A 27939-nucleotide genomic window follows, 5' to 3' on the forward strand; every position below is an offset into this window, starting at 1 on the left:
ATTTTATAAAAGTACAATAGGAAAGGTCCTCATTCAGTTACTTTAATGTAAAGCACATTTGTGGGCATGGTATTTTAAAGCTATTATTTTAATTTACTATATCAGAATTGATAATAACGATGTTATATATTTTTATGTTAAATGTGATTATAGAATATACTTTAAGTTTCTCACGTTTTGATTTTTCCAGTGAAAAAATTTTTTGTTCTACCAATGCCTATATCGATTTCAATGTTTACAAAAATTTAGTCTGAAAGTAAAATCACCTCATATTGTTTTGACATGAGAAACAATTCAGTGCAAACAAAGAAGGTGGAGAAATACTTGCTATGTAAGAAAATGTCGAGAACCTCTTGTCAGAACAATTGTCATTCTGTGATTTCAGGGTCTGTGCACCTCTGGAAGTGGGAGTGGGGTTAACAAGACAGACCCCAGACGTTTAGTGCAGCAGTGGAGAGGGGAAACCAACGCTCTGTGAACATGAGCCTCAAATCCCCAACGACTGCCCTTCCGTTTGACACCAAAAGCAGCCATATTATGGCTAGAAATGGAAGTTGTTTTCTAGTCAGGCACACCCCTCATCCCAGAAGGGTCTGCCACATCAAAGGTAAGGTGACTCGGGGTCCTAGAGTGTGTCTCTCTTCTCTACATGTGGGCAACTTGATGATTCTGGTGGGTAAACACAAGGGTACTATTCAAAGTATTTAATCACTGCTGGGGCACAGGCTTTGACTATTGAGACCAGACACCAGCACTGGAGCTAGAGCTAGGCACCCCCTCTGCCAGGCGTTCATGCTTGGATTACTCGATTGTTAGGAAAAGGGCCTGGAGAGGTGCCAAAGAGGCCACTCAGAGAACTCAGGGCAGCAAATGACCTAATGGTATGAAAGTATTTCAATATTTCAACAACCTGCACAGTAATACTAAATCTACATGCTAAATATTAGCCCTGGAGAAGCATATATTTTATCCACCCTCCCTTTCTCTTTCCTTTCTTTCTTTTCTTTATCTCCTTTCCTTTCACCCTCTCTTCCTCTCTCCCTTCTTTTCTTCCTAATTTCCTTTCTTTCTTCATCTCTTCCTCCTTCCATCTTTCCCTCTTTCCTTCCTTCCTTCCCTCTCTTTCATATTTTTAAATTTAGTTTCTGTAACAACATATATTCCTAGGTTTTTTTTTTTGCCCTACCTCTGTGGTTTCTCCCTCCCAGATTTTATTTTTGCTGAGTCTGCAGTAAATGCTGAGGTCTTCACAGCTCAGTCCTTGGCCATGTTCACCCTTTAGTCAACTGGGACCCTAGTCACAAATCTCAAATACTCTCTATAGGGCAAATATTTTCAAATGTGTATCTTAGACTCAGTCTCCTCTTTGAAAATTTAGACCTCTATATTCTACTGTCTACTTGACCTATATGTGAGGCATTGGATGCTTCATGGGCACCTTGAATTATGTTATTTGAAACTGAGCTCTTAATCTTTCTTGAAACTAGTCTATCCTAACTAGTAAATAGTACGATAAATTTGGTGCTTTTCTTTAACTCCTCCCTCTTCTTCCTTTCCCTTTCAGTATTTCATTCGATCTTGTCAATTTTTTTCTTCTATTTTGTAAATTAAGCTACTTCTCTCCATGGCCACTGTTACAGCTCCTTTCCAGGTCACTATTATCTCTTGCTATGAGGACTACTTTTGCAGTTTGTAGACTCCTAACTGCTCTACTTCCACCCTTACCCTCATCTAATCTATTTTCCATAGAACAGCCAGAAAGATCACATTAAAATGTAAACTTAACTGTTTAAATATCCTACCTAAAACCCTTCAGAGGCTTCCCATGCACTTGGGATAACACTGTTTATGTTGACATAGGCTAAAATGTTCTCTATGATGTGGCCTCTGCCTCCTATGACTCATCTCATAACAATACCCTCCCAGCCTCTCATTATATATATCCCACACTGGTCTTTTCTAAGTTCCTAGAACGTGAAAATTAACTTATGGATTTTCATTCATACTGTTTAGGCATAGAGCCCTTTCCCTCATTATTTGCTGTTCTTCATTTTTTGGGTGTTAGTATAAATATTACTTAAAAGAGACATTCCAGGCTCGACACCTTCAATCTAAATTAGATTTCTTTATGGAATATTCTCATAGTGCCCTATATTTTCTGTTAGAACATTTGTCTTAGATCAGGTTCTCTGGAAATAGAACTGGGAAGGAGATTTGCATGAAGGAAATTTATTGGGGAGTGCTCTTGGGAACAACAAGTATAAGGCAAGGGAAGCAGGGTTAGGTAAAGGTTGAACTGTGATGCAGATACAATAGAGGCCTCAGTCAGTCCCACAGGGATCAGTGGATGGCTCTGGAGAGGTGTCTCAACTGGAGGCAAAGGGGTCAAGCCTTTGTAACTCCATCAACCACTCATCGCTCAAGCTCCCCTTGTGCATGGGAGCTCCCTTCAGCTGAGTGCAATTCTCAGAAAGGGACTCAGCATGAGCCATCAGTAGCTGACACACCTGGCAGGTGGCAGATGGCTGCTTTGGTCCTGAAGGCATAATCTAGGTACGTGGTAGGTACATCACAGCATCCACTACAGCAATTATTGTAGCTTATGACTAAATATTTTTTATTAGATTAATATCAAGTATCTTCCACTAAACTGTGAGCTCCTTGGACGTAGGAGGTGTATTTGTTTTGCTCACTACTCATTTTGATTTCCCAAGGAGTGGCTGCCACAGGGGAGGTGCCAAATTCTTGTGGAAGGAAAGAATGGAGTTTAAATTACATCCAGATAAAAATGTAGAGCCACTGACAGATTTTAAATAGGATTTACATTCTACCTCAGCCATCTAGTAGTTGTGTGTCTTTGTGCAAGTAATTTCATTCAAAAAATCATTTTTATCTGTATCGTAGAAAGTGGAAGAGAAGCAAGCCTCACTGGCGGTTGTGGAATCGGTTAAAAGACTTGATTCAGTCATCCAAGTGAGAAGGGATGAGGGGGATGGGCCAGGACAGAGAGAAGAGCAGACCGAAATATGGGGTAGAGCAAGAGGAAAGCCCAGATGAGCAGCACAGAGAGAACAAGCGGAGGGTTGTGAGATAAACAAGATTCAAGGAGAATAGCTGACTGAGTGACGATCAAAGACAAATTCTTAAAGGAGACGAGAAAAATGAAGGCCAAAGGAAAGCAAACAGATGTTAAAATAAAGAAGTCACAAATGGCCTATTGCCTTGGCAAAATCTAAGGACAGAAATTTTCAAAACCCACATGAGACAAACATTGCATTTTAGTTAGAACTTTTTTTTTTTCCTATGAAGGCAAATACTACTAAGATGAGAATACTTTTTTTCTGACTTCAAATACTTGAAAGTACTTGACATATACCTCTTCTATATTTTATTTTTTATTTTTATTTCACTTTTTCCCTTGAATTATAGCTATAATGCAATATAAAACTGTTCACAGGCAAAGGACTGACTTCGATGTCTTCAAATCCCCTACAGTGCCTGTCACAAGCCTCACTCATAGTAATATATGTTCACATAGAAATATGTTCAAATGAATAGAAAAGTTTCTTAGGAAATCTTTCAAGGATATACCTGCTAATTCTAGAAAGCTTGGTAACTGGAATTGAAATGAAAAAGAGAAGAGAAGCCAGCTGCTTTATTTTGACTATTAACAGCTATGTTAAAAGTCAACACGTGCTTTGAACCTATACTCAGCATAAGGACACTACAAATAGTTTCAATGGTTTTTTCCCCCAAAATCATTCTAATAATTCATTTTACCAACATCCAAATGTTCACTAAGGAGGTGTCAGGAATGCATTTCACAGAAATTTTGAATGAGAAATATGCATGATAAATATTAAGAATAAGCAGAACTTGGACATTTATTGGATTTAGAGGCTGGGAATGATGAAAAAGAGTAAGAAGTCTAGAATTACTATTAGGTTTTTAGGTGGCTGACTGGGTGGATAGTGCACCAACCAATTAGTCTTAAGCATACACAGGAGGATGGGAGATAAGATGATAAGCTTCGTTTCAAACATGTTGTACTTGGTGTGCTGATAGAAAAATTCAGGAGGAAATGGCCAAGTAGGTAAATAGATATAAAGATTTGGAGCCTATGGATTGGATGGGGCTATAAAATAGGTTTGGAAAATCAGGAACATATAGATTAAAGAAACCCCAACAGAACTCTGTAAAACACCAGGGATGGACAGACACAGAGAACTCAATGAGAAACAGATAAGAAATGGCAGAGATGCTTAGTTGCAACCAGAAAAATGTTGTCTCTGAAAATGGAGAGAAATAATTTTAAAGAAAGTGGTAACAGTATATGGAGTCATTCATAGAAAGATCAACGCATATATAAGATAACATTTTCCACTTAATTTACAAACTAGTGATCTCAACAAACTCCATTACATAGATTAGGAAAACCCTGAATTTATAGACATGATTATATTAAAATCTTACATTTACTGAGCAGAGGTTTTCAAGCGGTATTCCTAAGAGTTCTGGATATCCAGGTAGGAGACAAAGGTGGAATAAAATGTGTTTGAACAAAGGGTACAGTAGCCAAAGAAGTTTGAGTATCATTACTGTGTAGTTCAAAGCATATTTAGTCATGAGATTAAATGAGGCTTTTCTTATTTCAGAATTTTTGTTAAAGCTAAATTGTGAGATCATCTATGCATGACTTGCTAAGAGGTGGAAACAAAAAGCAAAAACAAAAACAAAACTGGCTCTGCCTTGGTAGCCATTGCCTACCTCCAGGCTCCTCTCTTACTTTAGAGAAGAGTAAAGGTTCATAGAAAGAAAATAGTGAGGATTTCTTTGAATAGAGTCATTGAGGTGCTGTGTACTTCCCCTCCATGCCAGTAAGTAGTAGCTGCCTTCACCTATACCTGCAAAGCTTTCTGGAGAACATCATATAGAGAACGAGGTATCACTGAGATCTCACTGGCTAGTTAGATGCTCGCCTCTGCTCTACTACCTTTCTGCAGTGTAATATGGGGAGGCTATTCTTGGGGTGAGCTTGTCCTTTGTCTTTTAGGCTATGGAGGAAATAGAGAATAGTGTCTGACTCTCTAAAATCTAAAGACAAGAGCTGGCTGAAACTGCCTGTGTCGGTGGCACAAAGACTAGAATTGTTTTCCCACAGAAAACTGGACAAGGGGTTTTGTTTCCTGGGAGCTAAAGTGGACACTCAGGAGGCAGCTGGCCTAGAATTGTCTTGAAAGGACCCAGCCCAAGAGGATTAACTGCTATAACAAAACAACTCCAGCCAAAAGAGGCTGGATGACATTTCTCTTGGGGTCAAGAGGAGAAGGAAGAGATGTTAGTGACTCTCTGGTAGGCACATTATCCATGACAGTGAACAGGGTCAGAGAGCTCCTCAGCTAGGGCTCTCCAAAGAACCCACGAAAGTACCTCATGAGAGGAAAAGTGAGCATTTCTTTTCTGTCTCACAGATGCCTCAACACTAAATTAAAACACCGTTAAGCAAATAAGACTTTGTGTCCCCTTTACCACTCTTCTATCCTTCACACCAACTCTGGAAGAGCTAGAAGCAGTGAGTGGAGGAGGAAGGGTGAAAGAGCAAGGTGAGGGGAAGACAGACCACACGCCCTTCCTTCCTTGTTGGTCTATAGAAGCTGGGTCAGCATTGGCCTGGGGTAGAGAATAGAAATGGAATACTAATACTTTTATAGCACTAACTATGCTAATATTAAGTATTTGGTATTCTTGATGGAAGATTTTGTACACAAAGATTATTTGCAATTATTTATCTTTAAATTAATTTTTAAATTAAGAATGCCAATACTTTTTGTTTTAACTTTTAAAATTTAATTTATAAATTTTATTATTTGATGTATAAATCTAGTAAATTTTAGCAAGCAAGGGAATCTTTGATTAATATTTGGTCCCATTAAACTTAGTTAATAAATGCCCTAAAAACTTTAAATGTCAATTACTCATTAAATATATTTAATTTCTTTTTAAATCTTTTACATCCTTAACAAGCAAATACTCACCAAGCTGTAAACAACTCCTGTAAATTAAATAAATTAAACTTATAAATATAGACAAATATATTATTTAAAATCTTTCTTTATTGTTACCAACTTAATATTTTTATACTTTTCTATTTAAAACCAGAAATGTAAAATCATTTTCTTATATAGATTTTAAGCTATAAATGTAAAGTTAATTTGTTAGATAGTCTAATATGCCAAATTAGCTTAAATGTTATATATATTTAAAGACACACATGCAATGGTTTTACTAAACTTAACCCATGAATAAGAATAGTATACATTTTTCTTATTACCAATTCTATCTTTAATTGGAAACCTTCCCAATGTTAAAGGACACTCATCAAGGAAAGAGACCAATTATACTGGACCAAAAACAAAATTAGACTTACTTTTTTATCAAACCAAAGTTACATATCAAAGAATTAGGCAGGGATGTGAGATTTGAATCTTTACTTGGCACTCTCCCACAAGGTGAGCCCTTGTTTATAATCACTATGGCACAGAAACTTGATGCCTTATAGGAAGAGCTTGTCTTTCTTGGGCCCATGATTCCACGACGTAATTCTCCTGTATATTCAAGGAAGTTAACAAAACACCCACCAAGATTGTCGCTAACCTCCTTCACTGCTGGACTAACTTTAAATCGGTTAATATTGTCCCATTTGACTCTGAAACCGCATAAATGCCATTCCATTTGACCTTTCACAGATTTTTATATAATTGTTTTCCTAAGTCTTGGATAGATATAATCTGAATTTTTCTTACTACTTATGTTCAGATGTATAGATGATATAGATAGATATAGATATACATATAGACATAGATATAGATGATATAGAGATATAGAGATATAGAGATGATATAGATCCATTTATATATTAAAAGGTGTGAATGAATAAAGAAAATAAAGCTGAAAAAAAAGTAGAGATGGAGGGAAAAAAGCCCTCCAACACACACAGACACACACAGACACAGACACAGACAGAGACACACACACACCTTTTACTAATTAAAGGAAGTAGCAGAGAAAATAGAGATTTTTCCATTTATTTGTCTCTGTGTTATGTTTTATATAATTCATTTGATAAGCAATTTTTCACGAAACACCTGGGCCAATCACTAACCTGACTGTTTAAGATAAAGTGATAAGATGTGGTACTGTCTTTAAAATTTTATTTTCATTTCTATTTGGAACCAGTTACTATCAGTAAAGTTCAAAGTATTAGAGTAAATAAAAGCTTTATATTTGGCTATGTAAATTGGCTATGTTATTCATTCGTTTAACAATCGTAGAGTACCTTCTTTGTGCCAAGCACTAGTCCAGATATGTGAATAGAGCAACAAATGAAACAGACAAATCCATGCTTTCATGAAGTTTATGTTCTAGGGCAGCTCAGCTCAGCTCAGCAATGTGCACATATATGACAGGAGACAAATGCTTTAGGAAGAATAAAAGAGCATAAGGGGACAGAGTGTGATGGAGTGTATTTCAGCAAAGACCTTTTGGATGTGATTTGATCAGATAAATGAGAGGAGCATGGACCAGTGGTACAAGAGGGAAATTAGGAAGAATGGGCAACTATGAAAAACACTCTTGAGAAGCTTCCTGGGCCACTTCTTACAAAACAAAGCAGTCATCTATTATATTATTATATTGCTCATTAACATAGAGCAATGTCCTGCCCATTTCCTAAGCCATCCAATTTGACATGACATATTATTGAAGTTAAAAGGACAACCTGTCTATAAATCAATATTTTAGCCAAAAGCAAATAGCCATTATAGGAAAGGGAATGAACCCAGAAGGCTCCGACATGAGAAAGGAGATTCTTCTGTACTGCATTTTTCCTTCCTTCCTTCCTTCCTTCCTTCCTTCCTTCCTTCCTTCCCTCCTTCCTTCCTTCCTTCCTTCCTTCCTTCTATTCCTAGCTCCAACAGCTTTTTACCTTCTGCCAGTACAAAAGAAGAGTACCTCTTTTAAAAGACCTTGCTACACTGAGACTTCTTGAATGCTTTCAAAAATCTCAATCTGATATTCATGAAGAGGACCAACATAATCTCCTCTTCATAATCAAAACTTAGGAAGTGAGAGGTCAGTGTGGGATAGAGGCAGGTCTATTCCACTTGACTCTCAGACCAAGATCAAAGGTGTGGGCCTGATCTCAAGGCTAACAGATGGCAGAACATTTTAAGGAAGCATGTATTGCCAAATATAATTTGCTACACTGACTTTCAAAGACTAGCCCTGGTTCGTACAATTTGAAGTCTGACACCTTATGTGTATTTAACGACATCTGGTTGGGTGAGAAATTGCTGATCATTCAAAGAAAACCTGCCCCAAATCTAATCTCGTGTTTGGTCTTTTTATCCTTACTCACCTAGGTTTGAATAACATTCCGATCTGTACTGTGAACGATGATGAGAACTCACTGGGAACATTGTGCGGTGTTGGCCAGTTCAACCACTTAGAGAAGGATGAAGTACCATTTGCCAAATGCAGTCAACCACCCACCACTGCACCCCTGGAGAGCACAGTCAGAGGAGTCTCACCAGCCCCAAACAGTGTCAAAGTGCCCCCATCACGGCCTCATTCTGGTGAGTCCCTCTCAATTGAAGAAATCTTTCCTGAGGCCTACTGCAAACTATCAAGGGTGGGGGTGGGGGGTGGGGAGCGGATCTATATAATTGTTAATATAGCTGTGGTTTTTTTAAAACAGTCATGAAATTTTCTCACTGTGAAATAGGTTATTCATTATAAAAAATTTTTCACTTATCTAATCTCAATTCAGTAGTTCAAAAATAATGATTATTATTAATTAATTAATTGTGTCCAAGACATATTTGGTGTGGTTCTAGTCTCCAGTCCCTACAAAAATACCTAAGACATACCAAAAATGAATGTTTGGCCAACATTGATAGGGAAAATACTTCAGACAAAAAATGAGCCTGGGAAACCCAATAGGGATGGAATTGCATGTTTACATATCCCCACTGGATGGTCAACTGTTAAAGTTAGGGTTCTGTGTTCTTGCCGTTCTTGGTATCTCTCCAGGTTCTAGCATAATGCCTGGTCTTTAGTAAACAATTTAATTCATTTATTAATGTTTTCTGAAGTAAAATAAAGAGGGATTAAAAAAATATAGCATAATGGCTATAGTTATTATGTATTGTGTATTTGAAAATTGAGTGTGGATCTTAAAATTTCTCATCATAAGAAAAAAATTTGTAACTGTGAGATTATGGATGTTAACTAAATTTATTGTGATAATCATTTCACAATATATACATATATCGAATCATGTCATACATCTTAAACTAATACAAAAAAGCACAGTATGACAAAATGTAAAAATCAAGGTAAAAAAGAAAGAATTCTGGATGTTAGAAATTATATCCAGTTCTCTTTCTCCTACCCTGTACAATTCTATGATGTTACTAAAAGTTTCAGAGCATATGAAAATTATTTTGGCATAATATGGTAAAATGTATGTTATTCAAAAGGTAACAATAAGAGGGATCATTAATAGAGTACTTACTCCATGATCCCATTCTAAGGTCTTCTCATTTGGTAATTCTTCGCCTTCTAGAGAGTTCCTCTTCTTTCCTTTCCACTAGCAATGAAGAATCAAAGACCTCTTATTCCACCTTCCTTCTGGTGTGTCTTATATTGTGAAATGTTGAAACTTAAAAATTACATTTGCAGGAGTCCCTTGATGGGAATTAGCTGTTGGCATCTGGTAAACTTTATATCACAGATGTGGGACTAAAGTCATCTTTTTGGTTGATGTCTGCTATCATAACTGGAGACATGAGGTGTTTGTTGCTATAACATCCCAGTGTTCAAATTCTGGATTTACAGGTGTCATAAAGCAAAGTCAGCAGATATGGTGGCTTTCTGATTGCAGTCGCAATCCAGTACCTAATTTTTAGCCTCATGGATGTTATGACAGCAAATTGTAGTGGCAATGACCTCCTGACTCCCCTTCCTCCCGATTGTGATAAAGACTGTGCCCCACTTGGTGGGCCAGGTGCAAGGTGTTGTTCTTGAAATGATTTGTGAAGGATCAAGACCAGAGCTCACTGCTCCGGCCCTTCCAAAGATGCTACAAAACAACTAATTCCCTGTATCATTTACATTTTCGCTTAAAATAGCTAGAGAGGTTTCTGTTTGCCACAAGAAGACACTAACAATAGACTCACACCTATTAACTTTGTTCTCCCTACTCTAAGTAATGAATTCAATTATCGTGTATATATGCAAAATCTTTTTATCTTTAAAAGAAATTGTTAACTATGGCTTCAGTAAAAAAGATAGCATCGCTTACACAGAATATACCTTTAAATTAATGCAAAAGAAAATTAAGCAAATGTTTAAGTGGTTTTAGGTAATTTAGAGAGATTTAGTTAGATGACTATATGAAGTAGGTGGGGTTAAGAGACTGATGAAACAGGAAATAAAATAATGTAATAATAATGCAGCACACCACTTCACTTTCTGTCTACAAGAAAAAGATCACACGTATGCACTGTCTTTAATTAGAGAAAGTGAAAGTTATACGGGTAGGAAACAGAGAAAAACATTTCTGACACTGAAATATGTACTTTTAAAAATCAGTTTACCTAGACCAAGAAGCTGTTGCAGTATTTCTTTATTTCATCTTCCCAGGCATGGAATTAGTTTTGTATTATAAATATGCTTTTATTATGTTATTATAGAATAATTCTACCTGCAGATTTTCTAATGTTTATAAACAGGTCCTCAGTTGCCCTTAATTAAAATTCAGGTGTACTCTCATCTATTTCAGCAACTGATGCTGTATATGGCAAGTGATAGATTTTTTTTTTGTTTCATCTAAATATATTTTTCCTCAATATCATTTCAGAGCCCTGTAGAAAAATCAAGGAGTGCTTCAAAACTTCCAGTGAGAATCCCTTGGTAATTAAAAAGGTAAAAAAAAAACTATTTACACCTACCTACTTTGACTTCTATCATTCCCTCTCTTTTTCTTCACAAAATTTTCTGCAAAACCAATGTTTTTTACAGCTTTATTTAAGTATAATTAACATAATATAATGTGCACATATTTAAAGTGCATGATTTGATGAGCTTTGACAAATGTATATCCACACCTGGGAATCTACCACTGAAACAAGAGCATTAAACATATCCATCACTCTCAAAAGTTTTCTAATGCCCCTGGCCCCACTATGGGCAAAAATTTATCTGCTGTCATTAAAGATCTGGCATGTAATTTTTAGGATTTTTATATAATGAAATCATATGCTGTGTGGGTTTTTTTTTTTACTGTTTTCTTTAACTCAGCATAAATACTTTAAGATTCATCCATGTTGTTATATGCCTAGATAGTTCATTCCTTCTTATTGCTGAGGAGTATTCAATTGTGTGGGTACCCCACAATTTGTTTATCCATTTACCTGTTGTTGAACATTTAGCCTGTTTCCAATTTTTTACAAAGGTGATATGAACATTTGTGTACAAATCATTGTGTAAATATACATTTTCTTTTCTCTTGGGTAAATACCTACGAGTGGAATGGCTGGATTTTATAGTAGGTGTATTTTAAGAAACTGCCAAAGTGTTTTTCATTTTACATTCGTGCCAGCAGTGTGTAAGACTTTCATTTCTTCCACATCTTTAGTATGGTATTTTTATTTTCATCAATGGGTGTGTGGTGTGTAATGGTATCTCATTATAGTTTTAATTTGCATTTCCCTAATGACTAATGAGGCTGACATGTTTTCATATTAATTGCCAACTACATATCTTTTTATAGAAAGTGTGTGTTTAAATCTTTTGCCAACTTTTAAAATTGGGTTGTTTGTCTTGTTATTATAAAGTAAAAGTTCTTTTTATTTTCTAGGTATAAATATTTTGTCACATACACATTTTGCAAATATTTTCTTTTAGTCTGAGGCTTACTTCTTTTTCTAACTGTATCTTTTGAAGAAGCAAAATTTATAATTTTGATGAAGCCCAAATTTTTAATTTTTCTATTATAGTTTCAATGAATATGCTGTTTATCTATCTATTGTGCCTTATTGCAATGCCTAGAAGTTCTAGTGCAATGTTGAGTGGAACTGATGAGAGCATACATCCTTACCTCACCCAAATCATAGGGGGGAAGTATTCAGACTTTCACCACTAAGCATGATATTAGTTTACTGTATTCATAAACGCCCTTATCCAGCTAAGGAAGTCCCTTTCCATTCCTAGTGTTCTGAGAGTTTCTTTTTTAAATCAGAAATGAGGGTTGGATTTTGCTAGATGCTTTTTCCGCATCTATTTGAGATGGTCATATTATTTTTCCCTTTTAGCCTGTTTAAAAGGTAAATTACATTGATTAACTCTCAAATGTTAAACTAAACTTGCATTCCTGGGAAACACCCCACCTGGTAGTGATATGTTATCCCTTCCATATATTAAATTGTTTAGCATTCTTGTATCTACATTCATAAGGAATATTTTCAGTTAATTTGTAATGTCTTTTCTGATTTTAGTATTAGCATAATACTGGCTTTGTAGAATACGTTGGGAACTCCTCTTTAATATTCTGAGAGATTTTATGTAGAATTAGTATTATCTGTTCCTTAAAAACTTAACAATTCTTCAGCAAATCCACTGAAGCTGGAGTTTGCTTTGAGTCAAGATTTTTAACTATAAATTCAATTTCTTGTTTTCATAGATGTAGACTATGCAGTTTACCTATTCTTTAGTGAGTTTAGGTAGTTTATGTTTTTCAAGAAATTTGTCCATTTCATCTAAGTTGCTGTATTTACTGATACAAAGTCATTCATAAAATATCCTTTTAAGGATTTTATGATCTATAGAAATGTTCTCTGATGCAACTAGCTAGAGATTTAAGAGTTTTATTGATCTTCTTAAAGAATCAGCTTTTCATTTAATTGATTATCTCCTTTGTTTGTTTTGTTTCTATTTCATTGATTTTGGCTTGTATCTATAAAAAATGAGAGCTTAGGTCATTGATTTGAGACATTTTTCCTTTCTAATAAAAGCACATATTATTATAATTTTTTTCTATAAACACTGTTATGGCTGCATCTCAAAAACTTTATGTTGAGTTTTCATTTTCATTCTGTTCAAAATACTTCCTAATTTTCTTTTTAATTTCTTCTTTGACCCATGAGTTACTTAAAATTTTGTTATTTACTTTTCAAATATTTTAAAGATATTAAAGGTTTTAATATATCACATAAATGTGATTTTAAAGATATCCCATAAATATGCTTGATTTCCAATTTAATTCCATTGTGGTCAGAGAACGTACCTTTTTTAAAAATCTTAAATCCCACGATCATTGTTGATTATAAAGGTACTCTAATCTTCATGATGGCTTATCAATAGGATTTCCGGTAGTAAGCACCAGCATCAGGGATTCTGAGATTTTTAAATTCACAGTGATGGGGATCAGGTAACAACGAGGTCTAGTCATACTGGATGAGAATGTCTTTGAACTTTGGAGTTGAACTGGTAGGTTGCATAAATCTGGGCCATATGACCACCATCCTTCACATGGACATGGATGCCTACACGAGCTAATCAATTCTGTCCAAAATACTTTGAAATTTTTTAAATTTATTAAGATTTGTTATATGGCTCAGAATATGGTTGACCTTGACAAATTTTCTGTATGCCCATGAAAAAAAAGTTCAGTCCAATGTTATCGGGTAGAATGTAATATAAGTATCAATTGAGTCAAGTTCATTGATACTGTCATTCAAGTCTTCTATGACGATACTGATTTGCTCTCTATCTATCAATTATTGAGAGGGAGGTGTTGAAATTTCTGACTATAATTGTGGAGTTTTATATTTCTTTTTTTTTTTCTATCAGTTTTTAATCATGTCGCTTGAAGCTTTCTTATTAGCAGTATAACTTGTTAGGTTTATTATATCCTCTTGATGAAATGACCCTTCAATGACTGTAAAATTATTATCTTCCACCCTGACAATATTCTTTGATTTGAAATTTATTTTGTTATAGAATTGTTTAGGTTTTCTATTTCTACTTGAATTGATTTTGGTTAACACATTCTTTTTCTAAAAATTATTTATTTTGGATAAATATTCAAATTTATTGACAATGTTATATATCATATCTTCATAGTCTTTTAAAATATCTCAGGATCTCTAAGATGTACCCTTTTATATATCAGTCTTGTTAATTTGTGTCTTTTTCTTGATCAGTTTCAAAAGAAGTTTACCAACTTTATTAGTATATCGAAGAACTAATTTTTCCTTTTTTTATCCTCTATGTTGTATATTTTTTATTTTGTTGATTTCCGTTATCTCTTTCCTTTCATACACTTTATTTAATTGTTCTTGTAGGTTCTTTTATCTTTCTAATATATGTATATATTAAAGCTATGAATTCTCCTCTGAGGATTGCTTTAGCTGCTTTCATAATTTTTGCTACATAACATTTTCATTAGTATTAAGTTAAATTTTTTTCTAATTTGCATTATAATTTTTCTTGACTCACAGCTCAGTTGCTGGATATTGTATATGACAAAGATATTTGTGGGAATCTGAAGCCCATGGTAAATAGATTTTCTTCCAGAAGAATTTGTGCTTGCTTCTATAGGAAGCCAGAGGCCCTACCAGCCTAGATCAATTTAAACTGAGTTCAAACCTTGACCACAGGCTATATTTCTTCAAGGACTGTTACATTTCTAGGTCACCTTTGCCTTGAGAATATAGCCGTGGGTGGCTCTTATCTGGGTCCTTAACTTTGAGTCTAGTTTTTTAAGACTTTTAAGTTAAAAAGAGAGTTCTCATTTTCTAGAGTCAGACAATGACTTCAGGGTAAAAATGGCTACTGTACTGGATACACCTCAGGCTTTTCACTTCCCCTTCACTTTTGACCTATTAATTCCTATATTATTCACTCCTTGATAGTGGGTTTAAAAAAAAAATTTAACCTGCTTTTTTAGTTGTATTCAGTGGGAGGGTTAAAGCAAAAAAAAAAAAAAAAAAATGTATATTACTATTTCCCAAAACTGGAAGTCTACATAATAAACTTTAACAAAAGAATGCACCCAAATAAAACATAGCTTTTATTATTCTGTCAATTCCAATAATCACAGTCCCCGATTATTGACACACTCAGCCACTAGCTTCCGTGTGTCTTTATATACCACTCACTTCTGAAGGTTAAAAAGCTTTTCTTGGAATAAGCACACAGATCTATAACTCTTCTTAGACTTAAAGGTACTACAAACTTTTTTAAAAAATTGCAGTGTATTTACCTCCCAGAACAAGAAAATAGACTTTCTATTTCCTCTTCCAACTAATCAAGGGAAGTAATTTAGTTTACCTCTTTAATTCCCCAGCTCTCAGCTGACATTTAGCAGAGCAAGGAAGCAGCAGTTCACACCATATAGTCTTTTATCAGACACAGCATAAAACCTCTTGGCTTTCCTTTTTCGGTCATAAAAGAAATATCTTCCCAACTCAACAGAAATCTCATGTGTCATACGTTGGCTGTTACCTGAAACAGGAATATAAATAAAAATTACACATTAAACATTTAAAATTTATTATCTTGATGTTCAACAAAGGTTTAAAATGTTTTCACAAAAAAGTAATATATTACCATTTGTTCTATCTCCAAATGCCAATATTTGAAAATTAAATAATTAAAGGAGGAGTAAAATTAACCTCTTTTTACTTTTATGTATGTCTCTCATTTAGCTACAACATTTCTCATTCGTTTTAATTTTTATGTAAAATATAAGTGGATGCAAATGCATACTGATTATATTGTATCTTTGATTTAGGAAGAAATTAAGGTAAAAAATCCACCCTCACCACCAAAGGCATGCTCTACAGCTGGCTCTGATACTTCAGAGGTGATGAGTACCAAGACTAATGTCAAAGAGAACACCATATGCATACCAAACTACCTGGATCAGGAAATCAAAGTAAGAGGCAGGTTTATTTAATCCATAACTTGGGAACAGCATGAACAAACAAAAATATTATATCACTTATCATCTTTAAAACTCTTTGGTCCCCCTTGACAACTGAATTGATTTAAAACTACTTAGCCTGAAATCCAAAGCCTGCTCTTCTTTTCATTTGCAGTCTTACTTCTCCCTGGAAACCTGTCACTCTTAAAGAAACACAACCTTTGGTTTAGACATAATGAAAAGCTTAGCATTTGCCAGACAACCTTGGCCCTATTCTTCCCATGTCTTTCTTTATCATCTTCTTAATGCTTAAGAGGCACTATCCCCAGCTTCTAATCATTACCTATATATTTCTTTCACATATTTTAAAGAGATTCTTCCAATCAACAGAAATTACTCCAATCAACATTCACCTCCCTCTCTTATCTATGGAAAACTGTTTCCTTAAAACTTTACCTGGAGTTATAAACTTAGTTGTATTAATAGTAATGAGCCATATCAGACTACTGGACAATTCTCTCCAGCCACAGTTATTTCTGAAAATGACATACAATCAAGAATAAATCAATCAGCTGATATTTGTCATCTGCCATTCTTTGTTCTCTTTCTTTAGATCCTTTTGGTAATTTCCACCTTGCCTCACTATAAGACCCATTACAATAACTTAAGGGTCAAAATATTGTAATGATGACTCTGATAGAAGTGTTAAATAAGTATCTGTAGTAGCAATTGCAAATAACAGGGCATGTTGTAAAGGTTGTTATTGAATAATTCTAATAAGGAACTATTTTTAATGTAAAGGATAACTGTCATTGAGTATAACAATTTATGCTGGTAATTAAAATTGGGAAGGAGAATATAAGCAAAATGAGGACAAGTATAGAGAATATCTACAGACAGGACTTGTGCTTATACATGATTTCCTGATGATTCTGGCTAAAGACTTTATGTTACACAGAGTCTTCAGAATCACTGTCCACCTCTGGTGCCACCAATCTTTCTCTATAATTCGCTCCCTCCCTCCTTAAGGGCTTTCCCCTATGAAGAAGTCTCTTCTCTTTGATTTTTCCAGTGGTCATTTTCTTCTCAGTAAGGTCTCAGTTTAAATATCACTTACTCAGAAGTACTTTCTTTGACCACCCAATCTGAAATAGTTATCCAGTCACTCTCTATCTCATTACTACCCTCTTTTTTTTGCATAGCACATGCCATATCTGATATGTTCATCTTCATTATTTTTTGCAATATTATCTCTGCCTCCCCGCCCCACTTAAACTAAAATTTAAGTCTTTTAAGATTTTAAACTTGTCTGTCTTGGTTATTGCTTTATTTTCAGAGTCTAGATAAGTGCTAGGCATCTAGTAATTATTAAATAAGTATTTATCAAATGTAGAATACATAAATTAAAAAATAAAAGTTTTACCAAGATCAAAGTAAAACTATAGAAAATCATCTAACCACACAGGCCCTCTCAACTCAACCAAGCTGAGTACAGTTTTAGTAAGGCTGTCTTGCTCCCTCGGGTACATCAATAGACCAGCATGATTCTATAGAACTGGTCTTGTGGGGCATCTATTAAAGAGCCCTCCTGTCAAAAACATCTTAACACATTACAGATATTGACTTAACTGGACATCAGTTGATATAAAATCCACTCAAATGTAAACTCTTTGAAAGAGGGAATCTTGTCTATCTTGTTCACAACTGATTCCTCAGCACTCATCACTTTGCTTGAAAAATATTAACTGAAACACACAGCATGGCATTTTACCAAATAATTATTGACTAATTTGTTGAATAAATGAAAGCAGAGGGAGTAAAGTGAGAAAATAGGTCTTATTAAAAATTTTTGGCATGTATAAATGAGTCCTAAAAGTAGAGCCCATCTCGGTGATATTCTATCCTTCCATGCCTTCTACAACAGAAAAAAAATATTCTGAATTATCTTCAAATTTCCTACTATCTAAGCTGGTAACTCTGAATGTTTGTGCAGGGGTATGTATGAAAAATTATGGTTTCACAATTATTACTCTAAGGAAAATAGAATTCCATGTCTGTTATGATCTTGTTTTTAGCCCTTCTCCCAAATACCTTGAATTTATAGAAATAATAGTCTCATTATTGTTGACACCAAAGTCTGCCAAACACATTCATTTGCTCTATAAGTATTTAATGTAAAATTAAAAATACTATATTTTGGAGATACAGTTGGTTCCTTCATTCACAAAGTTTATGAGGAGGATTGTACAGGTGTGTTAGATCATATAGGAAGAGATTTTGGAGTTAAGAAATTCTTCGAAGAGAAAGAAACCTAAATAATGTTTAAGATATAACTAGAAGATAAAGAGAAACATAGAGAAAGATCATTCTAAGACAAAAGAACTTCTATCTAAAGGTTAAGAGGTGAGAGCATAGTTTATTTAAGGAGCTAAAAGCAATAAATAATGGCTATTGCAGAGAGTTCAGGGAGAACATTGGAAGAAATGGGGCTGGAGACTAAGCAGAAATCTGATAATGAAGTACTTTATAAGCCATATTGAGGCATTCATATTTCATCTCAAGGGCTGTGGAAAATCAACAAGAAATTTTAAGTAGTGAATTATATAGAATTACTTTGTAGGTACAAGAATTATGTGGTCAAAGTTGTACTTTCAAAAAATTACTCGAGATACAATATGCAAAATTAATTGGGAGTAGGAAGCAAAATTGCGGGCAAGGTACTCTGCTTCCAAAATGATAGATTAGGTTCAAGACTTAGCCTCCTAGTGTAAACAACTATATAACTGGGGAAATTTTATAAAGAAAGTGACTGTTTTCAGGCAGTTTTGGGCAACAGACTATACAAATATATGACTACTGAGAGAAGGAAAATAATTGGGAAGGTTTCCACATTTCTGTCTAAGACACTTTCCTAATCATGGCACAGAAAACTGGAGTCCAAAAAGAGTAATAGTTTCGCTAAGTAGGGAAAGCAATTCAGATTTGGGGATGCTGAGGTGGCTAGAATTTGTGAATTAAGATTTTGAAGAAGAGGGATCTGTGGAGAGAATGAGCTCCAAAAATCTGTATAGGGTTCCATGAATCTTTAGTTCATAATAAACTGAGACATGGCAGAAAGAAGCTAATGGAAGGTAGCACATTGCTTAGAGATGCTGTACTTCTGTTCTGCCAGAGTAAAGAGACCTTGCTGAACACACCAGGAATTCAGTTGAGACCCTAGAAAAGTCATACCTTAAAAAAAAGTAGGGTACTCCAGCCCCACAGTAGGAGATACCGTAGACCTACACTCTCAAATCCTAAAATCAAGTTTCAACAGATCAAACTCACCTGCCAATATATTCACTACCTTCTAGAACAAAACTCAGTGAAGAAAAAGCAGGAGGCTTCCGAGGAGAAGATATTCTACTTCCTCTGACTGCAAGGATAATTATATTCTCTCAAAGTTGATCAATAGGCGATCTATGAATTATAAGAAGCTGAGAGTAATGTGCAATCACCATATTGATGAAAATACCATTAGAGGCAGAGTGGCCTAGAGAATATCATAGAGTTCTTTTTTCTGTTTTTGCCATGGCCATTGATTTCTTGTGAAATTAAGAGCAAATTTAACTTGCTGTCTTCAGGATATGGCATTACTGAGAACAAAAATATTAATAATATAATAAGTACAATATAAGGGAGTGCATTTTTCTGCCCTTTATTTCAATTCTATATTTCTAGCATCCAGATCAATGAAAGATACAAATATTTGTTGAATTAATGGTATTTTAAGAAAAGATTTCAGGCAGTGAGGCTAGGAAAAACGTTGTTGTAGTAGCTCAAGGAAGAATTGATGATGGTTTTGACTGGATCGAGAGTGTGCCAATAAAGAAAAATAGATTTAAAAAATATTTAGAAAGAAGAATTTACTGAACTTGTTGTTTGGTGATATGTCTTAGAAAAGGGAAGGGAGTTGTCCAGGATGAATCCCAGGGTCTGGCTTGGACATACATTCAATGTATGCTTGTGCTATCCACTGAGACAGGGGAACCAGAAGGAACAGCAAGTTTGGTACAGGTTTTAGGAAGAGAAAAATGAGCTTTTAGTTTTAGATATTTGGGGTTCAAAGTAACTATAGTGTATCTAAGTGGATACATCTGCTAGGCAGATTGGATATGCAGGACTGAAGTTCAAGAGACAGGTATGAATTTCAGATATGTCTGAAGTCCAACAGCAGACACAGTATAAGGTCAAACTAGAAACATCATTACTTGTGCTTAAGACTTTGTACTTTAATGCTTATTATAGTCCATTTTTATTAGAATTAATTACTTCACATATTTATCTCCTCTATCATCCACACTTTAGCCCTTAGCTCCAGATAAAAATTGTCAAAGAAGGATTCTGACTGGCAAAAGGGAACTATATTCCTATTTTATTGGGCAATTGCTGTGTTCAGGTAACTGAGAAACAATGATGAATCCAGCTAGGTCCACCCACTATAGAGAGGAGCAGTACAGATGGAGGCAGTACTGTGACTAAAAAATCCCCATTAGAACCTCGCGGTACAAAGGGGAAGGATCAATTTCCCGAGAGAAGAAAAAATAATGGCTCCTCCAGATGCTATTTGTACTGAACAGACAAAACAAGGGAAACACCACATTGCCTAACCTAAACTATGACTACTTGTACTAGAGATGTTTTTTAAAGATTCCACTGGCTCCCAAGCTAAAATCCCAATTGATTTAATTGAGCATTGTATACAGAGTGACATTTGGGAAGATGAGATTGTAGAGAAAGTAAAGGGATCTTTGTAAGTCTTGTATGATTTATTTGCTCACTGTGTAATTCTAATATTCTCTATCAGATTTTGGCAAAGCTTTGTAACATTTTACGTACTGATTCTCTGGCAGAAGTTCTACAGTGGCTGCTTCATGCAAGTTCAAAAGGTAAGATTAAAATAACCATTTGCGAACACTGAGCTAATTTATTGTCAGAAACTAGGAATGTGCCAATATCTGAAGAAATTAGAATTTACCTTGTATTAACGAATATATATTTCAGTGTTATTTCCCTAGTGTTTCACTGTCAGAATCTTTGTAGTCCTGTATATCCAACTGCATGCAAGCTGACTCAATGACCCCAAATTTGGTATGCCCCATATTGAACTTCTCTGGATGATGTGAAACACTCATGTCCAGCGCTGGTTTGTGCTTCTTCTAAGTCCATACACCCAGGGCTCCCCTGAGCATATCCTCCAGCCTACTGTGAACCCTGAACACAGAGCCTGCTTCTTCTTTCAGTATGGAAGGCAGTAGCACAGCCTTCCAAGTTCCAGATTCTAACAGATTTGCCAATTCTTCTAGCAAAACCATCAATTCAGCCATCTCTCAGCCTTCTTTAGACCCTTTCTGGCCTGTTCCATGAAAATGCATGCCAATCTTACCTAGAACAACCACAAACAGCACAGAGCAACTATGGTCAAACCTAACTGGTCATCAGTCTGACTGAGACAAAACTTCTGAGGTGGGCGGGACCTGAGAATTTACAATTCTAATAAGTTCCCAGGTGATGGTAATAATACTGGTCTGAGGACCACTCCTTGAGAATCATTGCACTCGTCAACGTTAGGAAATACCAATGTGTTAGTGACAGTCTAATGTTTTTAAATGAGAGCATTTTGGAAATAGTGCCTAACCCTAGGAATTCAAAATTACTTGGCAGGCAATGGAGAAGTATTTGGGGATAAGGAGTCTTTAGTTATTCTCTATTTTTTTCCTTGTTAAGAATGTAACTTTTAAAAAATCACACAAGTAATAAGTGCTTATTGTTGGGGGAAAAATAGATGAACCAGGAAAAAAAAAAGAACAATAATCAATAAAATTATCACAGACATGATTTCAGTGAATACCTTGGTGTATATCTTTCTAGATATGTTTGTAACTATTTATTATTTAACTGTCACTGTATTTTAATGAATATTTATTGTTTTGTATAGGTATCTTTTTTTTTTTTTCCATTTGGCAGTGGCCTTTTGTACTCAATATTTGAAAACTATTCCACTGTCATTCTGGGACAAGTACCCCAGTGAGTTAACTATCCTGGACACTCTACAGTATCACAGGTGGACAGAAACTGCATTGTTGAGAACTGACTTTTCTGCAGAAACCTTGACTCACGCATAGGTCCCTATCCGCAAAACTGCCTTTCACACTAGAGTACTGAATAAAACAACTAATTCAGTGTTTCTAGCCAACATGATAATTACAACCTTCCTCCATTCCCCCCACCCACCCTTTTTAAATCAGAAAAAGAGTGGGTCTCAGCTTTGATTCATGCTGAACTGGCTGAGATAAACTTGTTGACTCGTCTCCGAAGAAACATCTCAGCAGAACCAGCAGCAGTGGCTGGGAAGCCACCCAGGGCTAAACTGCCTCCAAATTCACCTCTAAAATCAAAAGTGCTGACCAGATCTGGGGAAGGATATCAACTGACCAGGTAATTAGACATAATGGCCACCTAGAGGGTATGTGGCATACAAAGACTGAATTCTCTTTTCATTATCTTTCCAAACACTAAACATGCTGAAGTTTCAAGTCTCCTCATTATTCAATAAATGACAACAATTTGTATTTGTTTTCTTTCATTTTCATAAACGTAATGAGAATCGTTCTAAATCCTATTGTTCAGAGCTTTTCACAGGTGCTATGCCTTTCTAGCCCAACAACCTTTCTTTTTAAGGGCAAAGCAAGTGTAGCCAACTAGAAATCTAAGATGTCATTTTTTTTTTTAGTTTACCTAAAAATAAAAGCTATAAAACCAAAATTGTATCATTATTATATATTTTGATAAATGCATATCATACAGGTATCATTTTTCTGTGCATAGAGTAATGCGAGATTAAAATAAATTGCTTCACTTAATTATCTTTGACATACTCCTGCCAGAGGGAAAAATAACTATTAAGGGAATTGGAAATTGTTTCAGTAGAAATTCTTCCTTCACCTTATAATTTCAATGATAGGATAAAATATATATTTACGTATAACATCTTGGTGAAAGAATGTGGTAAGATGTTATTTAAGCTGGTAAAGAAAACTTTGTCGCTTTAAAATTAAGTTGAGTAAAGCTTAAATTCAGAGAAAATAAATATTCAAAACACATAATTATGTCATTTAAAGAAAACATTAAAACGAGGAGGATTTTGTAGTATTGCAATTTGTCTCTACCTTAAATTAGAAACCATAAAATTAGAACTAGGAGATAGTTAAGGTCAGTCTCTCTACCTTAGTGAGAAATATATGAAGTACTATTTAGCTATTTACTCAGTCATAAGAATTTTTTATCAGAAACTACATTTATTTTTTTTGGGGGGGGGGAACTACACTTAATACTGTATGCTTTGAAAAACAAAGAATTGGAATAGCACATTTAAGATACATATATATTTAGCTTATGTGATGATAATGCAATTAGAAAATACTTGTTTGTATTTGTGAATTTCATTTTCTCTTTCTCCAATTAATATAGAGTGTCAAGTCCAGGATCTGAAGGAAATAAGGAAGTACCAAAAGGTTAAGTACAGTTTGTAATAATTATTGAGTTGGTATAAGAAAACCAGTAGGTATCTAATTAGTTAGGGACACAGATATTAAGCATCTATGGTTTTAAAAGCAGTAAAATACAACAGTGATTTCCAGCTACTCCAAGGAACAGCATCTGCTGAATTTCTAACAGAGATAAATTTGACATAAATTTAACTTTATTTTGAAAGGTAAAGTGCCTCATCGGGTATAGAATCTTTAAGAAATAAGACAGCCGGACACAGGGAATCATAGGGTTTAGTCATGTCAGTACAGTGACAGAAGCTCTGCATTAATTTAACAAAAAGACAATGGTCTCAGAGTTTTGGTTCTTCACAGCTTAACTGTCATTAAGCTAAATGATTTTCACTAGAAACAAGGTCAACCAGAGGAAACAGTAAAATGGCAATAAGCCACAAGCAATTGCCCCAGGAGACAGCTGAAGTACAATAGAAAGGAACAGTTTTGTTTCCCCACCAAAATTTTAGCCCCAGCCTACAATTTAGACCAAGAAGAATCGAGAATCAGAGGGGGAAAAAAATTTTAATCATATATTCAATTTAAAACATTTAAATAGTTAATTTTAATAAATAAATAAATAAAAGTGTGTCTTCAATACAAAAAAAAAAAAAAATCACAGAAAGTCCTACGTTGGTCTAGAATAGCCCAACTGAAACATACCCGTGTGACTGGCAATCCATAGGTTTGAAATAAGCACAGCAACAATGACTATAGAGCAATAGCTATGACATATGTCTACTAGCCTCAAACAAAAAGTCTGTCTTGTTATTTCTACAAGTTCTCTTATACCAGGAATGGTATGGTAATCAATTAGAGTTTTTTGAGGTCTCTCCAGACCCCAGAAGGTTCCATTGGGGTTAACCAACCCAAAAGACGCCCTATCTGCTAATGGGCAATAATAACTGTAATTTAGAAATTTAAAAAAATACCCCCTTACTCTGACAGTCCAAGGATGATCTATTCTATCTGACTTTTCCTACCAAACTTGTCACCCCAGAACTACCAAATCTTGACAGTGATGGTTTCTATTACTCAATTTTATCTTACTTGATGGTCCCAAATATATTTACCCTGTCTAGATATTTGGAAAACATTTTGTATAAGAATCCCCAAATCAAAACCCTTTGTCTCCAGTGCTGATATCCAGCATCTCCCCAAATCCTTATTCCTCCTTGAGGGTGACCTTTGAGAAGGCTTTATGAATACAATTAATTTGTTTTAACCTGCTTGTCTATTTTTTGTCTATCAGGACCATAGATCCTTCTCCTCACTCTCTGGTCCTAATCTTGACTTTCACCTTTACCCATCACCAGCTTCAGTACATTCCTACCAAAATGTTTGATTCTAAGATTAAAGAATGTATCTGCATGTTATAGAACACATAACTCATTAGAGATGAGCAGGCGGTAAGAAAGAAAGATGAGAATAGATTATTTTATAAATTTTGGTGTATTAGATTCACCTAAACTTCATGTAGTTTTTTGAATACCATTTGCTACTAAACCATGGCAGATATTATGTTTGATGTCTCAATTATGGTCTTATTTAGATTTTTTTCTATTTCAGAGGCTGAGCACAAGCCTCCATTATTTATAAGAAGAAATAAGATGACAATACCTGTTGCAGAGTATTTCAGCCAACCAAAGTCTCCTTCCAGGCCTAAAACTCAGGAGAGCATATCAACAAAACCAATGTCGGCAAGAAGTATACAACAAGGATACAATCTCTCTCCCCAAAGAACATTTTCTTCTCTAACATACCAAAGGTAGAAGTTCTAGACTAGGCTAATTCTTTCCTAAACACAAGCTTTACTTTGTTACAAAATCAAATTATTATTTTTTTAAAATTTGGTATCAAGGAATCGATAGCTTCTCTATGTGGTGGCACATGTAAATCTCAAAGCACCTGCATATAATGCTACCAAATAAATGTTAATAGATACAATATGTCTACTTGTAGTTAATTTTAATTCCATGTATAAAAAACATTTATATACATTTCTAATCTTGCACTATTAGTATTAATACATAAGTATAGGGCCTTGATACTAGAAAAATCATCCACAATCAGAATTAAGCAGTTATAATTAGACACCAGCCCAAAAACTCTGATAGAGGAAAAAAAGTTTTAATAGCTGAGCTTATATTCGTAATCTGTTTCAATATTGTTGGGCTATTATGAGAAAATGCTGACCTCCCTCAAAAAAGAAAAGATATAAAAATTATCCCTAACTTATGAGCCAGAAAGAAGCTAATTTCCACTCATTACTAATTGTGAATATTAACAAATTTCCTAATACTAAACATTTTTGTATTTTAAAATAAACGATTCTTTGGCCATGGCTGCTATTCTTTCAGTGTACTGCTGGATTCTGTCTACTAATTAGCCAGTCTTTCATTTAGAATTCTTGGTCAATATTCAAAAGAGACATTACAAATTGTGTGTGTTTGCATGTGTGCATGCATTCATGCCTGTGTGCCATCTTAATAATAAAATTTATATCCTACAACTAAGAATATACAGCAGAAGTCACATCAAGACTGGTAGGAGGGGAAGAGACATGTAATGGGTTGGTCCCCATACCCCGAGCATGGTATAGCCTTCCATTTATTTATATCTTTCTTCAATGCCTTATAGTTTACTGAGTACAGGTCTTTTGTCTCTTTGGTTAAAATTCTTCCTAGGTGTTTTTTTTTTTTTTGTTTTTGTGGGGGGGATGCAAATGTAAATAAGATGGTTTTCTTAATTTCCCTTTCTGATAGTTCATTATTGGTATATAAAAATGCAACTGATTTCTGAATATTAATATTTTATATTCCTACTTTACTGAATTCTTAGTTGTAATAGATGTTTGTTGGACTCTTTAGGGTTCTCTCTATATGTAGTATCATGTCATCTGCAAATAATGACAGTTATACTTCCTCCTTTCCAGTTTGAATGCCTTTTATTTCACTTTCTTGCCTGATGGCTGTAGTTAGGACTTGCAATACTATGTTGAATAGAAGTGGTGATAGTGAACATCCTTTTCTTGTTCCTGATCTTAAGGAAAGTGCTTTTAGCCTTTCCCCACTGGGTATGATATTAGCCGTAGGTTTGTCATATATGGCCTTTATTATGTTGAGATATGTTCCCTCTCTTTCCACTTTGCTGAGAGTTTTTATCATAAATGGATGCTGGATTTTATCAAATGCTTTTTCTGCATCTGTTGATATGATCAAATGATTTTAATCTTTCAATTTGTTAATATGGTGTATCACATTAATTGATTTGCAGATATTAAACCTTGCATCCCAGGAATAAATCAAACTTGACCATGGTGTATATTTTTAATGTATTGCTGAATTTGGTTTGCTGTTGAGGATTTTCTCATCAATGTTCATCAGGGATATTGGCCTATAGTTTTATTTGTACTGTCTTTGTTTGGTTTTGGAATCAGTGTAATGGTGGCTTTGTAAAAAGAGGGAGACTTCCTTCCTCTTGAAGTTTTTGGAATAGTTTGAGAAGAATAGGTGTTAATTCTTCACCTAAGAAGCCGTCTGGCCCAGGAGTTTTGTTTTTTGGAAGTTTTTTGATTACTGATTCGATTTCGTTGGTGATAATCAGTCGATTCAGATTTTCTGTTTCTTCTTGACTCAGTTTTGAGAGATTCTAGGAATGTATCCACTTCTTCCAGATTGTCCAATTTGTTGGCATATAATTGCTCATAGTATTTCTGTGGAGTCCCTAGTTACTTCTCTTTCATTTCTGGTTTTATTTATTTGGGTCCTCTCGCTTTTTTTCTTGATGAGTCTGGCTAAAGGTCTGTCAATTTTGTTTATCCTTTCAAAGAACCAGCTCTTGGTTTCATTGATCTTTTGTATTGTTTTTCTAGATTCTATTTCATTTATTTCTGTTCTGATGTGTATTATTTCCTTCTTTCTACTCACTTTGGGTTTTGTTTGCTATTCTTTTCCTAGTTCTTTTAAGTATAAGGTTAAATTGTTTATTTGAGATTTTTCTTGTTTCTTGAGGTAGGGCTGTATTACTATGAATTTCCTTCTTCGGGCTGCTTTTGCTGTGTCCCATAATTTGGAGTCGTCGTGATTACATCTTCATTTGTCTCTAAGCTCCACTGGAGTCACAGCCCGTCCTCACAACCAGTCATCTTGTGAGTCAATCCCATTCATGGGCAAACAGCAACCAAGGCTCACCTACAATAGGAAGGCAAACACGACCCACACAAGGGACACAACTGGAGCACCCAGCTCAGATGACCAAGGACACTGCACTGCTCGGGCCCCAGAGGACACCTACTATGTAAGGCCACTCTACTAAGACCAGGAGACAGATCAGCTCTACCTAATACATAGAAACAAACACAGGAAGACA

The 27939-nt window shown here is 35.0% G+C and overlaps 1 protein-coding gene across 1 annotated transcript; it reads left to right on the forward strand.

The window, feature by feature from the left end:
• The first annotated feature begins 480 nt into the window (after positions 1–480).
• CUNH4orf17 (chromosome unknown C4orf17 homolog) lies at positions 481–27885 on the forward strand. The gene is made up of 9 exons (XM_006919054.2): positions 481–607; positions 8421–8633; positions 10922–10986; positions 15857–16000; positions 20835–20916; positions 22276–22465; positions 23498–23541; positions 25138–25336; positions 27678–27885. The coding sequence occupies exons 1-9, from the start codon at positions 481–483 to the stop codon at positions 27883–27885; spliced, it is 1272 nt and encodes a 423-aa protein (XP_006919116.2).
• The last annotated feature ends 54 nt before the right edge of the window (positions 27886–27939 follow it).

Source organism: Pteropus alecto, unplaced genomic scaffold, assembly GCF_000325575.1.
Source record: "Pteropus alecto unplaced genomic scaffold, ASM32557v1 scaffold5, whole genome shotgun sequence".
Lineage (NCBI taxonomy): Eukaryota > Metazoa > Chordata > Mammalia > Chiroptera > Pteropodidae > Pteropus > Pteropus alecto.

Excerpts from the sequence above, each read along its gene's own strand:
- CUNH4orf17 (XM_006919054.2), top strand. The coding sequence starts at position 481 with ATGAGCCTCAAATCCCCAACGACTGCCCTTCCGTTTGACACCAAAAGC. Across the intron at positions 10,987-15,856 it reads ATCCCTTGGTAATTAAAAAG|GAAGAAATTAAGGTAAAAAA; the intron begins GTAAAAAAAAAA and ends TCTTTGATTTAG. Across the intron at positions 23,542-25,137 it reads AAATAAGGAAGTACCAAAAG|AGGCTGAGCACAAGCCTCCA; the intron begins GTTAAGTACAGT and ends TTTCTATTTCAG.